Raw genomic sequence first — 22242 nt, forward strand, 5'->3', positions numbered from 1 at the left:
AGACATCAGATGGTTCAATGCTATGTTAGGCCAGAAAGCCACAGCTTCTTTAGCTAAAAAGGCATAAATAGTATCACTACTGCTTCTCCTTCCTATCTCTTGTATGGTTCTAGGGAAATGGAAAAGGTAGGAAGATATACAGCACAGACATTGAAAGAGGTTGTTCACCACCTCACATTCTGGATCTAGTACATGGAGAGGCCACAAAGCAGGTGACTGCTTTCTAAATGCAAAAAGTGTCTATCACCACCACATTGACTTACATGGAATGAAAATATTTCTGGATGCACATTCTATGCTAAAATGAGCGGGGGGAGGAAGGGGGAATAGAAGGACTTCTGACCTGTAACCTTGGCATCCATCTCCCCCTTGATGGGCAGTACACATACAGAGGGAAAACTCTGCTTTGCCTAGGACTAGAAAAATTGATTTTCATTCTTGGATCAGGTGATCATGTTGTTCTTATTTTAGGAAAACAACTGTCAAACACACTGATGGTTAGAACCAAAACAAGTTTGGTATCCAGAGAAGGAAAGAAACTGATTCATTGGTTCCTGCAGGTGGTGTGCCTGTATCTGGCATCTATTCCTTGGATTAAATTAATGAATGAATCTCTCCATTAAACCCAGCTGGCATCAGAGCTAGGATCACTCTGCCCAATTCAAGAATAGTGGCACTCTCTTAAAACAAAACCCTGCTTCTGCATTCAGTAGGCAGAGTAGTAGATACACAATGGGACCCTGAGCAATGTCAATGGATGTGATAGAGGTGGAGGGGATAACCTGAATTATGGGATACGACTTCTAGATCATTAAAAGCACACATGGGATTGAATAGGCATACACAGGAATTACCACATGGCTATGGCTTGGTCTCTTCTGCACTGATCTACCTTATAGTACACTTTGAAAGTGAGCATGGGAACGAGTTGCTGATTTTATTTAAAGGGAGCAAAACCAGTCCCAGAGATTGCTCCAATAGTATTTCAAGTGGTTAACTAGCTCCCTCTCCTCAAAGTGGTCAGATTTATTGTCCCTTCCTCCCCCTCATGAGCCTCTTCTAAATGCTTGGGCTTTCAAAGCAGGTACTGGTGGCCAGGAGTTTGAGGATGGACAGCTCAGCTCTACCCCTTCTACTGAATGAGATCCAGATGGGCCTGAAATTTCCCTGTAGACCTCAGCCTGGGATATCAATAGAGATCCTTTAAAAGGCTTGTTGTAGAGATGGTGGCAGTCAGAAAGAGCTGGATCCAATGACTCCTTACTGCCATCAGCAGTAGCTGTGCTGAGTCCACTATCCTCCACCATCTACACTGCGGGGAGTGAGAAGATGCGACTGAGCTCAGTCAAAAAGAGGGTTGGTGGTATGAACTCCAGGGACTTAACAGCAATCTTCCATCTAGCAAGCTGTCCTTCTAGCATCAAGATGGGAGTGGAAACTGCTTGCCCCAGTTTTTCCAATCCTGCCCAGGAGAGGGGGTGCTAAAGCAACCCTGCTTGGACTGGCTGAGAGAGAGAGACTGCACCCTGCCCATAAAGCCAGTCAAGCTCCACAATGAGACACTATAAGCAGGTGAAGCAAGAACAGACACTTCCATTTGCCTCTGGCTTTTCTCAGCCTTGGTCAGTCTCTGAAAATGCACCAAACACTGCAAATGCTTAAGATGGAGAAAAAGCTGAGGGGACAATCTCTCTAAAATGCAAATGAAGCCCTAGAACAGAGACAGGAATCTGACAGCCAATTTGCTGAGCCAAAACATTAGTCAGAAATTTGAAACGAAGTCGGGAATTTTCCCTCAGAAAAATCTCTGTAGCAGGGAGGTCTGGCTGTGCCATCTGCCACTGTGGGTGCACATAACGGGCAGAACTTCAGGAAGCAGGACATTCGCCAGCTACCAGTGACTGACAGGCCCAGTTCTGCACCCAAACTGAAATACAGATGGTAATAAATTGGTATGATGAATAAAGTTCCCTGAAACAAATGAAGATAATCAGTATAAAATTTGGCTCGTTCCTCCCAGTCACAGTACATTTGAACAAAAGGTACAGGTTCCCTAACACTGGTCCTTTCAGCAAGTGGACAGGCAGGATGGAGACTGAATCGTCTCCAAAGGATACTTCTAGCATTTTAAAGTTAATGCCCACATTTTATCTGTTGCGACACCCAGCCAATTCACAGGTAATTGGTATTAGGAAAAAACAGCACAAGCAAAGACAGGACCGATGTAGTAAAAGCCTTCTGTGCCATGCCTCCAGCTAAATTTTAAGAGCTCAATCCTGTTAGGAGGTGTTCAAGATCCTGTTTGGGCACTCAGGGGAAAAGATAAAGGGGAAGAGGGGGAAATGGTTTATGAATTCCTGCTCACTACAGGCTCTACAAAACTGTTAATTAAAAATCAAATCCTGAATTGCTGGAAATTCAGGCATATAAGGACTACAAAAGTCAACAGACCCGATCCAAACCAATGGAGCAGGAAGAATGTGTGGGTAATGCATATATATATTTTCTTTTTTCAAAAGTCAGTAGGACTGTAAAATTCTTTATAGATTTAAATATATAACGAGTTTTGCAAATAAACTGAATACCGAAGAAAATTTTTCAGTCCCTGTAGTGACTCCTAACTCCACACAAGGGAAATGGAAACCTACAGTACATTGTACACTGGGGAGAAAAAGTAGAAAGTTACATTTTTGCTACATACTCTAAGGGAGTTTGTTTGAATATTCAACAGTGTCCAGAAAATCTTGTTTAAAGCAATGAGACCAATCTGCATTTTTAAAGCTATAGTCACTTCACATCATGCCTATCAGACCATATAATGAATACAAATGTCAAAAATCAATTTTACACAGCACAGAATGAAAATTAAATTCTCCAGAGCCCCATTCTGCTTTCAACTGTTAAACTCAAAATACATCATTAAAAAAGACACAAACTAATGCTAGCACGTGAAAATATTTCCATGAATATGTTAGTCTTTATTCAACTTTTTAGCTACGACTCTTCCATTCAGAAGCTGGAGAGAATCTTTCCATTAGTTTGTCTCACTGGTTAATTCTAGATAAAAAGATTTTGCAGAATTTGACATTAATTTAATTTTTCATTTATATTTGGTTATTCAAAGTTTACATAACCTTTTCAAAGTTGTACCTTACAATGTATGGAACTTAAGATTAAAATAAAACTCTACTTTTAATGTAACATTTTCTATAATGTAAAAATATTCTACGTATGTTTAACACATCATGTTAGGCATTTATTTTGTTGAGGGAAAACTATTTTATGCATGTTTCAGTATAAAAACTGTAATTGTTTAGTATCAATGTGTCCATTAAATTGGGTGCCACACAGTGTTTAATTTCTGCAACTACAGTATAATACTGCATTTACAAATACAGAATAGCTATTCAAACATATGTAACAGTTTTAAACAACTGCAAATTTGAGATGCTGCTTACTTTTTCTCCCATTGTGGCAACTTTACATCTTTGAAAGAATGAGTGCTTAATTATCAAAACTATTATAAAAATAGCAGCATTCTACTAAAACATGAAAAGCAGACCCATGCATTAGGAGTTTGAATGCAGATTTCTGCCTTCCTTTTAGATTATCAAAATCTTTTCAAGTTAACTTCAAGGCAAGGGGTATACAGAAAGACACTGCATAGTATGATTGGACACTAATCTGAACAGGGTATTTAATCAAAATCCATGATAATTACAGGGTAAACAATTTTATTTCAAAATACAAGTTTAACTGGAAATGTAGTGATGAAAGTGTAAGAGGCAAAAATGCAGACTTTTACAGCAGATATTACTCTGTTTCACTTCCATCAAGATGTAAGAGCTCTAATTTGTGAAGACAAAATAGTTGTGGCATTTCATTTAGCCTTTAAGATAATCCAGCATTATGTTTCTAAAGAAATATAAATACTTTAAAACAAACACTGAAAATAAATTCTCATTTGATGTAATAAGCTACACTCATCATTGATGTTTCAGTCTTCTTAAAAGAAAGGGATTTTACCCAATATATCAATGTAGAATAATCCCTGGAGGAAAAAAGTTGGAATGTAAACCTCTTAACTCAATTTAGATCTGTAAGTGGGGAGAGAAAAAAAAAAAAGACAGCACAGTGAGACAGATAATTTTGACCATGTGAGCAAACAAACAATTCTACCTTTAAGATGTATTTTAATAACTTCTTATCTTAAAGAACAGAAGATTCACAACTCATTTCACAATCTTTTTTTTTTTGCCCCCAGTTTCCTTTGCCATTTTTTGTTAATGAGTACGTAATCATTTGCCCCTACCCTCCCAACTCATCTCTTCCAGAGAAGTTAATGATCAATGTAAAATCATCGCAATGAGTAAACAGTAAAATGCAAACAGGCAGGGCTATGATTTTCCTGAAGAAACAAACAGAAAAATAATCCAAGTTGTGAGGTAAAGTTTCAAATCAAAACACAAATATAGTTTAAGAAGTCACTGGCAGAATGAACTTGTTTCTGTTTAAATCTTCCTACTACAAAGATGCTCCAGCATATAAATCACAACTTTTTTTACACTAACTGAATTTGTGCTCATTTTACTCATCGAGTCTGTAACTGGATTAAAGAGAAACTACAAGCATGCTAACACTTCACAGTGTTTCTTCATACTGTTTTATTCTGCCCTCTTATCCTTTGGGAGGGAATCTTGTTCTGTCTGCTACACCTAATTTACAGTACTGTACCCATCTTATACTCTATAAATGATTAATAACCAGTCTCAGCTGCACTTTAGAATACATTTTCTCCCACTTAAAAACTCCATGTTCATAAGATATGGCACACTGTTTTCAGAATTTGCCTGAGGAGACAGGATGGGATTCTGAGTCATTGTTCATTTTGAGGGTGACTTGTCCACTAGAGCAGTGGTTTTCATCCTGGGGTCCGCTGACTACATTTAAGATTTTCAAAGGGGTCTCCCACCTCCATTTGAAATATTTTAGGGGTCCACAAATGAAAAAAGGTTGAGAACCACTGCATTAGAGCTCTGAAATTGTCACATTAACTTGATTCATCTATAGTGACTAGTGAGGTTGACTACATTCCTGCAACCATAATGTGGTAATTTATTTCTAGCTCCCATAAACAGTGTTAAAGATCAAACTTTGACAGGTATGAAATTCTGTTATTAAAAATCTGAAGCAATATTCACTGTATGACAGCCTACAAGTCTTTCATCTATGACTATGCAGAGGTCTGCAAAAAGTGCAGTAACTCCAAGGACAGGATCACTTAGTCACTGGACAGCCTTTGAGAAATAATATCTAGACTCGTTAAAGACTTCAAAGCTTTAATACATTATGCAACCTAAATTAAGTAGTAAACAAAGCAGTATTATCAAGAGTTGGTGCTTCAAATATAAATGTAGCATTCTTATTACTTACATCATCAATGTCCTCATCGTCATCTCCAATATCATCAAACTGAATTTCATCATCATCACCAGGACCAAATGTGTCTGTTTCGTTGATTTTAGCTAAATAGAGTTTAAAAAAAAAGTTAATGCACATATTAAAAACTGACAATTCTCTGTGGGCTACTGACCACATTCATGTCTACTGACTTCCTATCTGATCTTGAAAGATTCTTACCGTGTTCTGGAAGTTCCCCATATGCCTTCAGACTTCTGGCTTCATCTGCATTGTATTTTAGAATGACATCAGCCTTATTATCCTAAGTAAGAGAACATTTGACAGCATTAGTCAGCATTGTGGAAATGTTTCCACCTCCTAAAATGACAGGCTATCAAGGTGTTTGTTAGTCGGACAGTTGAATCTTTTTCAATTCTTATGTCCTGAAATCACCTGCAAAATCCTTAGTTCTCAACTTTTCTTCAATTTGTCACTACAAGTGAAAGAGGTAAAACCACTATACAGAATATTATAAGTCTTCCCTCCCTGAAGTCCAATTTTTGTTAAGCATTCTAAACTGTTTTTCAAGGTACATCTACATTTGTCATATCACAAAGCTAAAACTTTAGCTAGCATTAGCAGTCAAAATTTTATCTCTGCAGCTGTGTAATATATTTCTTAATGGGTTGTTAATTTGTTGAAAGTCTATTTTGAAGAAATATAATTCTCTTCATAATTCCATTAGCAACAAAATTCACATTCCAATAATTGAAGATATCACACTGCACTAACTGAACGTATATTTGTTATGAAAACAGCCCATTAAAAGTCTGATACAACTGCCATTCACTGGACTCAACATAGTTACTATAGGAAACTATTAGAGCCACACATTTTAAAGAAAAAACTAATGTAGTCTCTGGATTCAGTGACAGATTAAGGCAGGATTCTTCAAACAGCAAAGGATCAAAGAATACATTTATCTGAGTGAAATGGCAGGTGTGATAGACATGGCAATTTTCTGCAATATCCTTGACAAACCTTACTGAATTAAATCTAAGCGTCTTTGGAGTCCATTGTATTAAATGCAAAGGTTATGTACTGTTGTGAGCCCTGGGAATGTTATGAACTTCAAAGAACTATACTGAACAATGGGCCACAGAAAAATGGACTTTTGGCCAAAAAATGTAAAGTGGTTTGCCTGAGGAATCTCAAAGGGGAAATGAAAGCAAATTCTCATCTTTGATTATGAAAAAGCCCAGTCTTTTGAAGCTACACCCTGAGGGGACCATTGTCTACTGAGTTCTTGTTCCCAGAACCTGAAGAGTAAAGGCCCAAGATGTGTAAAGGAAAGACTATCCCTGTGTGTGGTGGTTTTGCGCTAAAACTATTATGAACTTAAAACAAAATTCTGGGGCCTGTTTAGGCAGTCTGATTTGCTGGAAATATCACATTGTAGTCAGGGGAGTGAGGGCCAGGAGAGTGCAGCCTGGAGAGTGAGGGCCAGGTCTCCACCCAAGAAAGTGAGAGAAAGCAGCCAGAAGCCTAACAGTGGGAGCCCTTGCTGGACCATAAAGGGAGAAATACAGAGGCAGTTACAGTGAACTGTGACGGATGTGACCATACCAGTCTACTGGAGCACTTTGCTCCATTTGCAGTGAAATGCACAGGAGCAGCTCACCAAGCAGCAATTTCTGAAAAGGTCAGAGGCATTCTGATGCCATAGGGCATTTTCCACACACACAGTCTAAAGGAGCAATGCAATTTGGATGAAAACTGGTCCACTTACCCATGATGGAATTTGCCTTGTATTACAAATATAAAAATAACCAAATATGAAACATTTAACATGATACAGTTAAACACATACTAAGTGCCAGTTAAATAGAAATTATTTGCACAAAGCTCTTTAGCAGACTTTTAGTGCCATTTAAGCCATAAACCATGCTATGCACTATAACACATACAAGTGCTAAATCAAGAAGAATATTTACCTGGTAGTCTCTTAAGCCAACCAATATAATATCAGATGTATTTATCCAAACCTGAAAGCCAGAAAACAACATTTGTTGAAAACCCCCTCTACAAATCCACATTTGTCCATCTGCAATTTAAACAGCAATAAGTTCAAACACTATACTTGAGGATCTACTAAAATATTAAAACAAAGTGCAGACACTATTTTTCCTAAACAAGACGACAAAGACATCCCCACTTCCTAACACTTGGTTTCAATATTACATTACATAACTACTGCTGGTGCGGGTAATAGTTGACCAAGCATGTTACAGAACTCCATCACTACAGGGAATCAAGTGATTTAGAGGTCTCCAGCCCTATGGATAGCTACTAAACCATTAAATTTGGTTAGGCCAAAGGAAGTCTAACCGTTTTATTGATCGAGTTTCACAAAGGGTCTGTGCACAGAAAAGTAAAACTTCACAGTAAAGTGAATGCGAGAAAGAAAACAAGCAGAAAAGAAAAACGCAAGAATTCTAACCTGAACTGTTTCTGTGAATGACTATGTTAAAGCGATTTTCTAAAAGTTGAATTATTTTATTCATTAAAGAGATACTACGAGCAGGTCACTTTTCAAAGATGACAAATTCACATTAAAGGAAATGAAGATTAAAAATATGTTGAACTATTCACTGTTCAGCAACTATTCACTGTGCATTATTCCAGTGGTTTATGTTGTTTTGGAGGTCTGCAATAAGAAAGAGTCTTTCCTTATACTCAGCTTTAATTAACGCTTAGCTCATTCATTAAGCATTTGTACAGTGCCTAGCAGGGTAAAGGATCCCCGACTTGAAGCCTCTAAGCACTACTGCAATTCAAATAAATAAATGTAGTAACTGGTATAAATATGATATTGCATTAAATATTTATGAATTAAGTTTACTGGAATCCTAAATACTTACCGACATCCTGTAATGCAGGGGTTCTCAACCTCTCTCTTTCTGAGGCCTGTCCCAACACGCTATCAAAACTCCATGGCCCACCTGTATCATAACAACTAGTTTTCTGCATGTAAAAGCCAGGGCTGGTGCTAGGGGGTACCAAGCAGAGCAACTGCCTAGAGCCTCATGCCACAGGTGCCCCGGCAGAGCTACATTGCCCGGGCTTCAGCTTCAGCCTCAGGAGGTAGAGCTCAGAGCCCCCTGCAACAGGGCATTGGCTTTCTACCCTGGGCCCCAGCAAGTCTAATGCTAGCTCTGCCTGGCAGCCCTCCTGAAACCTGCTCGCGGCTCCCCAGGGAGCCTAGGACCCCTGGTTGAGAACCACTACTGTAATGCATGGTGCGAATGGGAGGCTTTTTTGTACCGTAACAGGGAGAGAACTTCAGTGAGAAAGGTGCATCTCCTATCACTTACGCAGACAAGGATGCAGACTATGTAGAAATCAGCCACACAGCTTCGTAAGATCTATTGCAGGGCAGATACTAGAGACAGACTTGTGTTTGTGGTAGGACTTGTTAGGCTCCTTGCTTAAATGGATTTTTCCCAAACAGAACATACAGCATAAAAAAAGATTCAAGGAACTGGATTTTACGTCTTTATCTAGATGTGTTAATGAAATGAAAGACACAATTTAGTCAACTAATCACATCTTGCCTGTTAATGTAAATTCTTTTTTTTTGTTTGTTTTTACTGTACTTAACTTTCCTCCGCAAGCCTGGCTGGCAACCAGGGGAACCTTAAGTTACCATTATCGTACGTGCATAACTGGTTGGAAAACCGTTCCTAAAGAGTAGTTATCAGTGGTTCACAGTCAAGCTGGAAGGGCATATCAAGTTAGGTCTCACAGGGATCGGTTCTGTTAAATATATTCATCAGTGATTTAGATAATAGCACAGAGTACACTTATAAAGTTTGTAGACCATACCAAGTTGGGAGGGGTTGCAAGTGCTTTGCAGGATAGGAATAAAATTCAAAATGATCTGGAAAAACTGGAGAAATGGTAAGAAGTAAATAGGATGAAATTCAATAAGGACAAATGCAAAGTATCCCACTTAGGATGGAACAATCAGTTGCACACATACAAAATAGGAAATGACTGCCTAGGAAGGAATACTGCAGAAAGGGATCTGGGAGTTAAAGTAGATCACAAGTTAAATGTCTGTCAACAGCGTAACACCGTTACAAAAAAAGGCAAACATCATTCTGGAATGTATTAGCAGGAGTGTTGTAAGCAAGACATGAGAAGTTATTCTTGCACCATGCAGATTAGGCCTTAACTGGAGTATTGTTCTGGGTGCCACATTTCAGGAAAGAAATGGACAATTTGGAGAAAGAGCAACAAAAATTATTAAAGATCTAGAAAACATGACCTATGAGGGAAGACTGAAAAAACTGGGTTTAGTCTGGAAAAGAGAAGACTCAGGGGGGACATAACAGTTTTCAAGTACAAAAAAGGTTGTTACAAGGCGGGGGGAGAAAAATTGTTCTTGTTAACCTCTGAGGATAGGACAAGAAGCAATGGCTTTAAATTGCAGCAAGGGTGGTTTAAGTTGGACATTGGGAAAAACTTCCTAACTGCCAGGGTGGTTAAATACTGGAATAAATTGCCTAGGGAGGCTGTGGAATCTCCATCATGGGAGATTTTTAAGAGCAGGTTAGAAAAACACCTGTCTAGGGATGGTCTAGATAATACTTAGTCCTGCCATGAGTGCAAGGTACTGGACTAGATGACCTCTCGAGATTCCTTCCAGTCCTACGATTAAGATTAGTTAAGGAGAATAGAGTGGAGTTACAAAAGCAATCACTACACAGCCACTTTAATATTCAAAATGTGTCAATGAATTTAGTGGATTGTGCTGGGGTGCCTTTTTCCACAACTGAAAGTCTCCACAACTTCCAGCCCCTGCACCCAACTTAATTGAGAACACAACATGAAGTTCTGATTGTGTTTCGTAGCCTAGAAATATCTTGATTTATCTTGATTCACCCACTGTTAAAACAAATCCACTCAAGTTTTCTTTAAATCAGCAGCCTGAAAGTGGCACTACTTTCTTCATATGATTGTCACAATATATTTGAAGAAAAATTTCAGAGATTTTGGGCTTAAGTCTCAGTTATGCTATGAAAACAAGGAGTCCAGTGGCACCTTAAAGACTAACAGATTTATTTGAGCATAAGCTTTCATGAGTAAAAACCTCACTTCTTCAGATGCATGGGACACTGTAGACTACATTGGTAGTGTGGAGCCTTAAAGTGGGTGTAAATGGAGCTGAACTGAGATTCAAGCCTTTTATTTATAAGCATCTTGATTGGCAGTCAACATTTTACTAAACTGGCCCTCCTAATTTCAGACTACAAAACAACATTCTCAGTTTGATCAACTCTAAAACTCTTCTGTATTCACTGGTCAAAATCTTTGTTAATTCAGAGATAGCATTGACCACAAGGGTCTTAGACTTTCCCGGAACGTTTCATGCCCCTAAACTTTACCTCAGAAACCCGGAAATACAGAGTTAAGGTACACAGAGATGCCCCACCCAGAGATGACTAGGACTACTGTGGATATACTGTAAGTATGTTTCACAGTCAGTGCTACCCTATAATAAACAGACAAGAGGAATGACTGAGTGTGCTATTTTATGAACTGTATTCTCAGCTGCATGCATGAACTCTAACTACTCTTCACCATGTTAGGGTAGCTGTAGTGACTGATTCAGGGATTACTTGCAGCTGGCACAGATTAGAAGGATATGAAAAGAGGTGCATTTGGTGGTTTGTGAAGATAAGGTAAAATGGTTGAGTATTAACCAGGCATAGTCTGCTTCTGCTCACTAAGCTCACCCTGATCACAACTTTGGCCTTAGTGAGGACATGGTCTGACAGTTCATCCTAGTGTACCCATGTGCTGTATCCACACTGTGACAAGTGTTATTGATGTATGCAATATCAGTGAGAATATTGTTCCAACGTTATAAATGTTATCTGTATCTTTATGAGCCAGAGACTGTACACTGGCAGGTTACCCAGCTTCATCTAAGAACTAAAATCAGTGGGGGGTAATTACTGTAGACCTGGAACAGAAAAACTGTAGAGAAGTACCACCCCTTGGGTGAATTGCATATACTGGTTCAGAACCGGTTCAAGAAGTCCAGGAGACAAAGAATGAGCCTATAGTATCAAAGGCAAGCCTGAACTGGCTGAGGAACTGGCCTCATTTTTGATCTGACAACTCACAGATTGTAAACAAGAAAGCAAATCCTGCTGAAAGGGTTTGAAGGACTTGGTTTACCATGTGGAAGATGGGGGATTTCCGGTAAACCTAACATGTGTATAGATGTTTTGTTTTATGATATATTCTCTCTAATGCCTTTGTCCTAAAAATAAGTGTATTTTGCTTTGCACAGGCTGACTGGTCTTCACTGTTGTAGAACTTGAGAGAGAAACTGCAGATGCTGAGGAAGAATTCCAGCCTGGTTGGGAGGGAGAGGAATGTGGGTCCCTGTCTATAGAGAGGTGACAGAGGCCTGAGTCCTAACTGGACGTCCCTTAAGCAGACCAAGGATGAGGCAGAGGTGCAGTTAACCCCAAAATTGGGACACCCACATTGCTCCATATCATCTGGAAGCACAGTGCCATAATGGCTAGTGGGGTCAAGCTGGGGCATCACTCAGAGTTCAGACTGCAGGGCAGTGTACACTGTTGGGCCCACAAATTTACTTGAATTGTAAGCTCAAGTGTAAGTAGTATGTAAAAGGTTGTAAGATGTTCAATAATCTAACAACATATGTTGATGGGAAAAGGTACGAAAGGGAGACAGAATAACAGAATTAGTCTAAACAAAAAAGCCAAGCTGATATAATTCAAGGACTGTGTTGAAATTATGCTCATTAAAAAACAGGAGATATGACACTAAAGGAAAATGAGTCAAAGTTGGTATGTCAAATATTAGGCCTAGTTGGTGGACGAAATAGTGACAGGATAGACTACTATACCCATCACTCCCTTCTTGGGTCCTTAAAAGAAAATGTGGGGAAAATATGAAGGAACAAAAGAACAGACAAAAAACAGCTAAAGGCTACTCGAGCGAGCTTCACCAATCAGATACCAACTCCACTGTTTCATGGGACCTCAGGCCTTCATCATCTTGAACCTGAGAAGTGTCTTAACTAGAACAGGCCAGAGATAGAGGGACCAAGATGATATTGCCATCCCTAGAGGCTCCAGCTGAATCTCAAGCACCACCTGGATGACTGTTATTACCATCTTTTATAGCATCTAAGATTGTCAACTAGGGGGCTTTTCCTTCTGAGATTAAACTTCAGCAGCAGCAGCATCTCTGACTTATCCTATTTTCACCAAAAGGATAGATACCACCATCTTTGAGACCATCTAAGAGACTGACAAATGGGGGTTTTCCTTCTAAAGGCTGTCTACAGCTAAAGAGAAAACAAGCAAGGAATGGTGTTAAAATGAAAGCCTTGCTCAATATTTTACATTTCTAATGCTTTAACTGTTTTTCCTTCTTTTCTGTATTGTTAATAAATGGCTAAAAAGATTTGTAATAGTGTTTGCCATAGTGCTAAGAAGGCTAAGGTTTCTGTACACCAAGTCCTGAACTTTTAACGTTAGACAATGCTGGAGTGTGTTAATGCCTTTGGCCCCTTTATTCCATCTAAATTCAGTACCTTAATTCTCTGCTTCCTAGTTATGGAAGGGTTAAGCACAGGTGTATGAAACATAGATGAAGTGAGCTGTAGCTCACGAAAGCTTATGCTCAAATAAATTTATTAGTCTCTAAGGTGCCACAAGTACTCCTTTTCTTTTTTGCGAATACAGACTAACACGGCTGCTATTCTGAAAGAAGGATATGAGACTCTATAGGAAGTGGTGGTAGTGAAGAGGGCATGATTGGGGGCATCCCTATGAAAAGAAACAAGGCAGCTTCCACTCAGCTACCAGCTGTGCCCTTCTCTTGGCACCCACAGGTGCCAAGGATGGAGGGAGGAAGGATGGTATCTGATGGAATGTGAGTAAGTCTACATTTTAGTCATGGGTATTTTTAGGAAAAGTCATGGACAGATCCTGGGCAGTAAACAAAAATTCACAGCCCATGACCAGTCCATGACTTGTACTATATATCCGACTAAATCTTCGGTGCTCTGGGGCAGCCCAAGGGTGCTGGGGGGTGCGCACAGCGGGTGCTCAGGGGGGTGGGGGGAGAGAAAAAGGGGGAAAACGTGGCCCAGGGGCTGTGGCCCTGCTGCTGCGCCGGGGGGAGGTGCTTTGGTTGGCAGCCTCTCTACCTGGCTCTGTGCAGCTCCCAGGAAGTGGCGATATGTCCCTTGGCTGCTAGGCTGATGCACGGCCAGGGGGGATTCCGCATGCTGCCCCCGCCCCAAGTGCCAGCTCCGCAGCTCCCACTGGCCAGGAGCTACGGGTGGAGGCAGCACGCAGAGCTGCCAGTCCATGCCTCCACCTAGGAGCCAAGAGACGTGTCCTGCTTCCAGGGAGTCCCCTGAGGTAAATGCTGCCTAGAGCTCACCCCCTGCCCCCCACGCCCCAGCCCATAGCCCCCCTCCCACACCCAAACCCCTGCTGCGGGCAGGGGAGAGGCACACAATGGCCCAAGACTGCTCCAGCCCATGGCCCCCCCCCCACCACACACCCACCCACCACCAAACTCCTGCTGGGGGCGGGAGAGACGCATGCAATGGTCTGAGACTGCCGCAGCACTGGCCACTACAGAAGTCACGGAGGTCCCTGAAAGTCACATAATCCGTGACCAATTTGCAGCTTTAACTATGAGTAACATCTATGAGCTGTATGCAGCAAGAGGAATGGAAAGGAAACTCCAGACTCCACGCTTGGTTTCAGGGACTGCTGCAAAGGGAAGAGGTTCTGCTCAACCTTCTGCAGCATAAGAGCATTGCAGAGGCGTGAAATAACCCATGCAAATCTGCCCCAACCCTTGTTGTGGCATACCAGCTTTCCAAACAATCTCCCTATGCATATGGATTTTAGAGCACCCTGATAATTAAACCCAGCTTCTTACTTGAGCGTGGCATCTGAGGAACTTCTTCACCAAGTAATCCCATACATCCACTAATAAACTACCACTGGCCCCAACGTGACATAGCATTTAACACAGGTGGAAAATGATCAAGAAAAGTCTGCCTTTTGGGGTTAGAGTATCATTTTAAAATGTTTATAGTTTGTGCACTGCCTAATTTTAATATAATCTTCCAGATGGAGCACCTTCAGAATGTAAACAAAGAGCAACTAATGTGCACAACATATGTTGTCAGAAAGCTGACAATGTGGTTTGCTTGGCTCAAACGGCCACAGCATGTCACCTTGAGCCAGCCCTGTTATTCTGATGCTAGGCTACCTGTAAAACAATCAGGTGTGCAACAGAGCCCCCTGTCCTGTTGCACTTGTGATTTCTGGGGGACTGCATCTTGCAAACCTTTGTTAAATTACCTCAAATTTGGACGACTAAACCTATCTCCTTGAGGTACAGCATCTGCAAGTCTATCCAAATAAGCATGCAGATTTTACAGCAAGCTAGCCTTGATTTTAATTACCATCATGCTATCCACCAGGTTACTGTTACCCGGTAACCTTACACTCAAGACAAAAATGTAGAGTTTGTACAGGGTTCTATAAAACCCAAATCCAACAGAAATGTTTCTATAAAATAAAAAACGGACAGTTTTTAAACAAGCAAAACATGCTCTGAAACATCTGCATCCCCAAGAACCTGAAAGTTAGTGTGACTATGGGCAAGATTTAAACTTCTTTCACTGCCTTTGCCAAGAGAAGTATAAGTAGCTAACAATCTGAACAAAACTAAATACGAGTTTTAAAATTTTCAATTTTAATAATCTAAAGCTGCTAGTACACCTCTACCCTGATATAACGTGGGTTCGCATACAACGCGGTAAAGCTCCTACACGCTGCTCTGAGCAGGTGTTAAGGGTGCCGTGCCAAGGCTGAGGGGATGGATAAGGGGCAGAGGGTCTCGGGGCAGTCAGGGGCTCCCCCCCACCCCCAGGGTCTGGGAGGCAGGAGGTGTGGGGGGGCACTTTTGGGGGCCATGCAGTTCCAGAGTGGCCCGGGGAATTAGCGGGGCACCGGGAACAGCACACTCCACTTCCCTCACCCAGGCTCCAGCCGTGTCGCTCGGGGGAAGGGATTCCCACTCCCGCACTCACTGGCAGCAGTGGAAGTGGAGCAGCCCAGCCCCAGACAGCTCCATTCCGCCAGCTCCCAGCCATGGCGCTCCGCTTCCAGCTGCAGGCGAGTGCAGGACCTTTCCCCAACCCACCCCTAGCGACACGGCTGGGGCCAGGGCAAGGAAAGTGGACTGGGCTGAGGCTGTGTCACTCTGCTTCCCGCCGCCGGTGAGTATGGGGGGCATCTTTTCCCCAACCTCTTCGCACTCATCAGCGGCGGGAAGCGGAGTGCCGCAGCTGGGAGGTGGTGGAGTGGATCGGGCTGGGGCCGTGTTGCTCCGCTTCCCGCTGCTGAGTGCCTGTTAGGGAGCGGGGTGTGTGGATAGAGGTCAGAGCAGTGAGGGAACAAGGAGCAGGGGCATTGTGTAGGGGGTGAGGTCCTGGGGGTGATTAGGGGCAGGGGTCGCTAGAGGGGACTGTCAGGGAACAAGGAATGGGGGGCCAAAGCAAGTTCGATATAACGTGGTCTCACCTATAACACGGTGAGATTTTTTGTTTCCCGAGGACCGCGTTGTATCGGGGTAGAGGTGTACTGTAATTAAGGACATTTTTTTAAAGTGTCCCTTTATTTTAGAGTAAATGTAGCCATGTCAATTTTCAGAAAATTACATACCAAGCAGAACAGCCATTAATTTATTTTCCATGTAAGCAATTTAGACTTACCTTTTTTCTTAGCTTCCCTCTGATATGACATAACCTCTTCACACCATCAAAACATAATGCCTCCAATCTTCCATTGCCCAACATCTTGATCACCTGAGCATACTCTGGAAAAGATAGTCAAAAATGTTGCTGAATTACATAATTTTAAACAGACAACAAATTTTTAGTAAAATAAATACAAAAATTTTTTTCTTGTATTGCACCAAGGATCCCTAGTCATGGACCAGGATCCCATTGTACGAGGCACTGTATAAACAGATCAAAAAGACAATCTTTGCCCCCAGAAGCATACTCTGAAGGCTCTGCGAGGGGAAGGTTCAATAGTGCCTGGGCACTACCACAGACCTGCCTGGTGATCTTGCCTTAGAATGGATGAGGACGGGACCTTGGTGACCAAGAAGCATCCCTGGGATTCTATGGAGGCCACTTGTATGGGTAGGGCACTGGGGCCAATTGGCTCCAGCCAGAGGCCCCCCGTTCCGACCGCAAGAAGAGTGCCAATCCGGACACCCACAGTGCTCCATGAACGGCCCCCTTAGTGTGCGTCAGGTAATGGAAAGCGAGATGAGGAAGATCCTGACCTGGATGCCAAGGAGTCCTGAGCTTCAGGGGATAAAGGTGGAACCAACCTTGAGGATGGGAGCAACTGGTCTGACTCATTCATAGCCGAGAACGAATTGGCAACTGGTACTGACACTGGAAACTATATTAGCAGTGCCAAATATGCCTCTATCATTTCCGGTGCCAGAAGAAGTGCTGACCCCAAAGTCAGCAGCAGTACCAAGATGACTGATGGTGCCCAAGCGGAGGGCAATGATAGCTGCCCTGGTAACACAGGTAGCACCAACAACAGGGGTGCTGAAGAAATTCCTGGCACTAAGGAGGTCCCTTGCGCCAAGCCCAGCCCCACTTCCACTGACTATGGAAGGAAACACCGGGGTATAATGCCAAAGACAGGTTCAGCAGCCCTCCCAGCCAGTGGGCTATGAACAGTGTAGCCCTGGCAAAGTCTTGATTACTTTAATATCTTTCTCTGGTCTTGTCAAATGCAAGAGCAGCTTGTATTCACTTTCACGGCTCTTCATAGTCAATCCCCACTCTACCTAACACCTCATTCATTATCAAGCTGTTGATGCTCACTTCTAACTGGTCCATTATGCTAGCCTTCATCACCACTTGTTCAACTTTTGAAGAAGCACCTTTATACTTTATCCTGTGTAGCCACACATGCTTGGGATGTGTTTCATGTAAACATCTGAAAAGCTGCCACATTTTCCACTTTCAGATCCCTTCTCAAAATTCCTTTGCTGTGATGTCAAATTTTTTGTAGGCAACAGTTAGCCTACTAGTAAGGAGAGACCACTGCCTGTCATGGTGACCAATATTTTCAGTGCGGATATACTCCAAAAATCACAATGTTCCCAAGATTTTTTTGTTTTCATCACTGAAACTTTATGAATATTATAAATGAGCAAGTTTTATTGTTGGAAAAAGTGCAAATTTGAATTGATATGAGCTTAAATTAGCCATAATCTAGGCTTTAAAAAGTCTTTATGTTACTGTTGGTATTTAAAGTGATGTTTTCTATACTGAACCCCTCTAACATTTTTGTATGCTTTATTTTTTCCCCAGAATATTTTTAAATGATATACAAGTGCCTACATTTATGATCTCTGACTTACAGATCAAGTGTGCTCATTTTACACATGACAACAGTTGGTGGATCCATCACCATCCCCCTCCATCTCTACAGACCACAAAACAAGCAGATCAGTTGGGGACAGGAGAGCACAGCATTATTTTCTCCCTTTTTTCGTGTATTCTGAATCCCATCTTCAGGGGTCCTACTGTACTTACAAGGATGCTGTCCCTGAAAAGCTCTCTTCTTTCATACGTATTAGCCTTCAACTGAGAAATGCGAAGCCCCCAGCACCTCTGCTTGTTGGAAGGAAGAAGGATTTTATGCTAGCTCCTTTCCCCCTGGGAAGGCAGGGGCAGAAAGGTCCTCTGCTACTTGACTACACTTCCAGTCTCTCGGACAATGCTAAAAGCTGGTTGCAACTACTTCAGTCCTACCCTTAGACTGCAGTTGGGTGCTCTTCTCCCACGTGTAGCTTCGGGACCTACATCTGCTGTTGCTCATAGTTTACATAAGCAGCTGCATGAAAATGACATGATTCATAGTGGCCCATTAGCTTTTTTTTTTTTTTTTTTTTGGTAAGTTTCCCACCCACCAGTAAACAAACCAGTTTATCTCCACTGCTTCTTAAAGCTACGAAGAATAGACGGGACAATGGAGTCTATCACAGACTCAAGAAAACATACTCTATCATTTCACATGTAGAAGATTATCTTTGAGGGATATTATGTTAACAATAGCATAAAAATCAATGCCATAGACACCCATACTCACCAGGGAAAATCCACTCCCAAAAGTTGTATTTCAACTGCTCTACTACATCAAAATATTTCCTTAACATGAGTTAGATGGAGTACAGATGATTAACACATTAGAATATCACCACTGGAGAGCTGCGTTCAACTGGATGGATGGAGTTTGTTCTGGAGTTGGGGAGATTTTCCTAGGGAGGCTTATTTTCCTTTTCATATGTGGCTGATAGACCGATAGGTGCATAAAATAAATCAGATCAATTTTCTTAGTATGACTATCACACAATGTGATGCAATTGAAAAGCCTGTGAGTGTTGCAAGTCAAGGAGGCACATCAGAAGAGCTGCAAGACTCTAGGTCAATTTGTGTTTTAGCCATCAGAGAAATTTTAAGCAAAGCTTTTGCCTGAATTTCATTTGGTTACTAAGCCAACTAGCTAGCTGACTCCTAGGTGAACACTCAGATATACTCACTATTTTAAAATTTACTATACTCCTCCTCTACCCATTCATGATCTCAGGGGTTTCCCTATCAGTCATTCATCATAGTGCCTCTGGCAGAGGATGGTTGAATGTTGCTCCCTCTAGCACAGTGATGTCACTGAATGAACCAAATGTAACTTTTTTTTTTAGTACATAGTAGCACAAACTGCTTGAGGAGCAAAGAACTGAACTTATTCCTTAAGTGATATTAATAAATGGGAATTGAAGCGGATATCTCTTCACTCCCATTCAATTTGCCTTTTGCTAAATATATTCCCAAAATGAAGATGCTCCATTCCATCACATCAAGTAATTTTGTATTTTTCAAACATTCAAATGAAACCTACACACAGCCCAATTATCCCTTGTGTGGAAACCTTCAAAGTATGGTAGCTACCATATTTGACTGAAAATATATAGTGACAATTACAATTCAAAATCTCACCTTGTCCATCCTCCTTGAACACTAATTCTCTCTTCTCCGATTCATTCTCATTCTTACCTCGTCGTCGGTTTTTACCTCCCTTACCTAAATTGAAAATAAAATAAATCATTACAAGCAATTTAGAAACCTATATAAAATCATGTATTGGAAAGATGAAATAGCAATAATTTGTTAGACCTATGAAAACCTAAAAGCAGTTTTAAAGCACTACTGTATATCTACGCCAGTGATAAAATTGATCTTGCTTCTCCCTACACCACGATGATTTCAAGTTTCTTTCAAAAAGGATGATGAGGCTGCCTAAAGTCAAAAGCACTAAAGACAAATTTTAATTTTCATGTTCCTCATAAATGTGATGAGAAAAGTAGTATTCCTTTGAACTCTTAGAAGTCCATCATATGCTACAAGTACTTAAAAACCTACTCTCTTCAGCAGCAGTTTCATCTCTGTTCTAACCCTTCCTAATTCTGAGCTGAAGTGGCAGAGTGAGGATACAAGAAAAAAATCCCATGAGAGACAGACAGAAGAAATTCACGTGCATATAAATTCCTGAGCCACACACCACAAAAGAACATGTACAAGAAACTGGATCACATCTCTCAAGCACCACCCACCCCTCAATCTTGCGTCAATGATAGAATGCTATCATATTTAAAGTCTGGAGGTGTTTGGTGTTTCTTTGGATCAATTTCGGCAATATTTACTATCAAATTACCTCATATTTGTTCTTATTTTGCCATTGTCAAACAAGGGATCCATTAAAAGATCAAATAGTGGTAACTACTGACTATTTAAACTCACTTTGAAATGCAGGTAACAGCAGCCTTCAAAAGTGTATTTTCCACTATCACCCCTGAACCTGCAATGGACTGCATTCTGGTGAACCTTGGTTAATAAGCCTTCATGACTGTTCAGGAAAGAGAGCAACTACAAAGGGGCTCTGTGATGAATCTTCCGTTTCTGCTGCTACTGGAGAACACACTCTTGCAAGGACTGGGGAAACATCCATGCGAGCTCCCCACCCCAAATCCCTGAGTGATGTCATTATGCAAATAATGAAGACAGAAAGTGCAACATACTACCAACAAAAACATGAAAGCGACTACACAAAAGAAAATTCAAGAGACAAACAACTGAAAAAAAATAATTTTAGGGACTTTCTTGTAGCAATAGTAGGTGCAAATATCCAGGGGAACATGCGATTTTCAAAACGATGCTTTCCTTTTAAACAGCAGCATTTCAACAAGCTTCTGGCAAGAGGATTAGTTTTCTTGTTAAAAAATCAGCAAGAACACCTTGCAGTTTTTGTAAGCCCTGCCCCCCCAAAAGTAGCTGTTTCCTTTCTCTCCTTTCCTCTATCACGACAGCACAGGGAAAAAACGGAGGGGGGGGGTGTCACCTGTTAAGGTTTCTAACACATGGGAACGCCGGCTGCTGGTGCCCCTGGGAAGAGCTGTATGTACTACAAGAACAAATACGACTGCCAGGGAGCCGGGCATAGCACAGCCGACACTTAAAGGCTGGTTGAATTTTGCCACACAGGGGAAGGGGAACGAACTTACCCCCGGAGTCCAAGGCCGCTTCTCGCCCCACGAGTCTTTTTCTTCACCACTCAAGCGGTTTCCTACCGCCCCGCAGCCCGCGCCCTTCCTGCCAGGGCCGGCGCTCATTGAGCGCCCCCCGTCGCACACTCCGCGCACGCCGAGCCCCGGCGGGAGGGACCCCGGCTCAGCCAGCGGGGTCGCCGCGGGGCAGTGGCTGCGCGGAGCGTGAACCCGCGTTCCCGGCCAGGCTCCTTGGCGCCCGGGGGGGAAGGGGCCGGCGACCCGGGGCCGGCGCTCCAGGCAGGGCTCGCTAAGGCGGGGCTACGCGGGAGCCCGCCCGCGGCAGGAAGGCCAGGCCGCGCCGCAACGGCTGCGACCGCCCTGCCCGGATCCCCCACGTGCGGCGAGCGCCAGCCCCGCTCCCCTCGGGAGCCCCGCGGCCCCTCTCCTAGAGCCGCCGCCCACCGAGCTCAGGCCCCGCTCCCAGGTCCCGGCCTGCCGCGCGAGGCGAGGCGAGGCTCCCGGCGCCGCTCCGGCCCAGGCCGGGCCTCAGGCCCGCGCGCGCAGGAGGGGAGGGGAGGGGAGGGGAGGCCTCACCTTTATTCTTGGGCATGGCGCCGGCCGCTCCTCACTGCGCGGGGTGGGGGCGGGGCGGGTGTCCGCGCGCTGCTGCTGCTGCTGCTGCTGCTGCTCCCGGTCGGGCGGAGGGTTCCTGCGTGCGGCGCACGAGCAGCGATTCGTCTCTCGTGGCGGCCGTTGGGATTGGAGCGTCACGCGACAGGCAGCTCTTTACGCAGCTGCGATAGCGACCGCAGCAGGCAACCGAGGCTGCGGCTCTCGGCGGGCGGGCGGGCCCGCTCGCGCTCCAGCGCCCCCTGGCCGCCGGCGGCTTTCACTGCTCATTACTAAAAGCCCCGCCCGGTCCCAAATGCGCGTGCGTGGGGCGACTTGCGTGGGAACGGGAGCTCGAGAGAGGGTCCGGGCGGCAGAGCCGGGCACGAGCGCCGGGGGCCAGCTGCGCTGCTTGGCGCGTCCCAGCCCCGTTCCCAGCCCGCTGGGCAGCGTCCAGTGTCACCCGCGCTCAGGATTTTCTTAGTGCGAGTCCCGACAGTTGCTGTTTTT

General features: G+C 43.1%; 1 protein-coding gene across 1 annotated transcript; it reads right to left on the bottom strand.

Moving 5' to 3' along the window:
• Positions 1 to 2957: 2957 nt before the first annotated feature.
• EIF1AX (eukaryotic translation initiation factor 1A X-linked) lies at positions 2958 to 21993 on the bottom strand. Its single transcript, XM_038388237.2, has 7 exons — positions 21718 to 21993; positions 19577 to 19660; positions 16259 to 16362; positions 7395 to 7445; positions 5641 to 5722; positions 5434 to 5525; positions 2958 to 4097 (listed from the first exon to the last, which is right to left on the bottom strand). The coding sequence occupies exons 1-7, from the start codon at positions 21731 to 21733 to the stop codon at positions 4092 to 4094; spliced, it is 435 nt and encodes a 144-aa protein (XP_038244165.1). The 5' UTR covers positions 21734 to 21993; the 3' UTR covers positions 2958 to 4091.
• Positions 21994 to 22242: the final 249 nt, after the last annotated feature.

Source organism: Dermochelys coriacea, chromosome 1 (genome assembly GCF_009764565.3).
Source record: "Dermochelys coriacea isolate rDerCor1 chromosome 1, rDerCor1.pri.v4, whole genome shotgun sequence".
NCBI classification, from domain to species: domain Eukaryota; kingdom Metazoa; phylum Chordata; order Testudines; family Dermochelyidae; genus Dermochelys; species Dermochelys coriacea.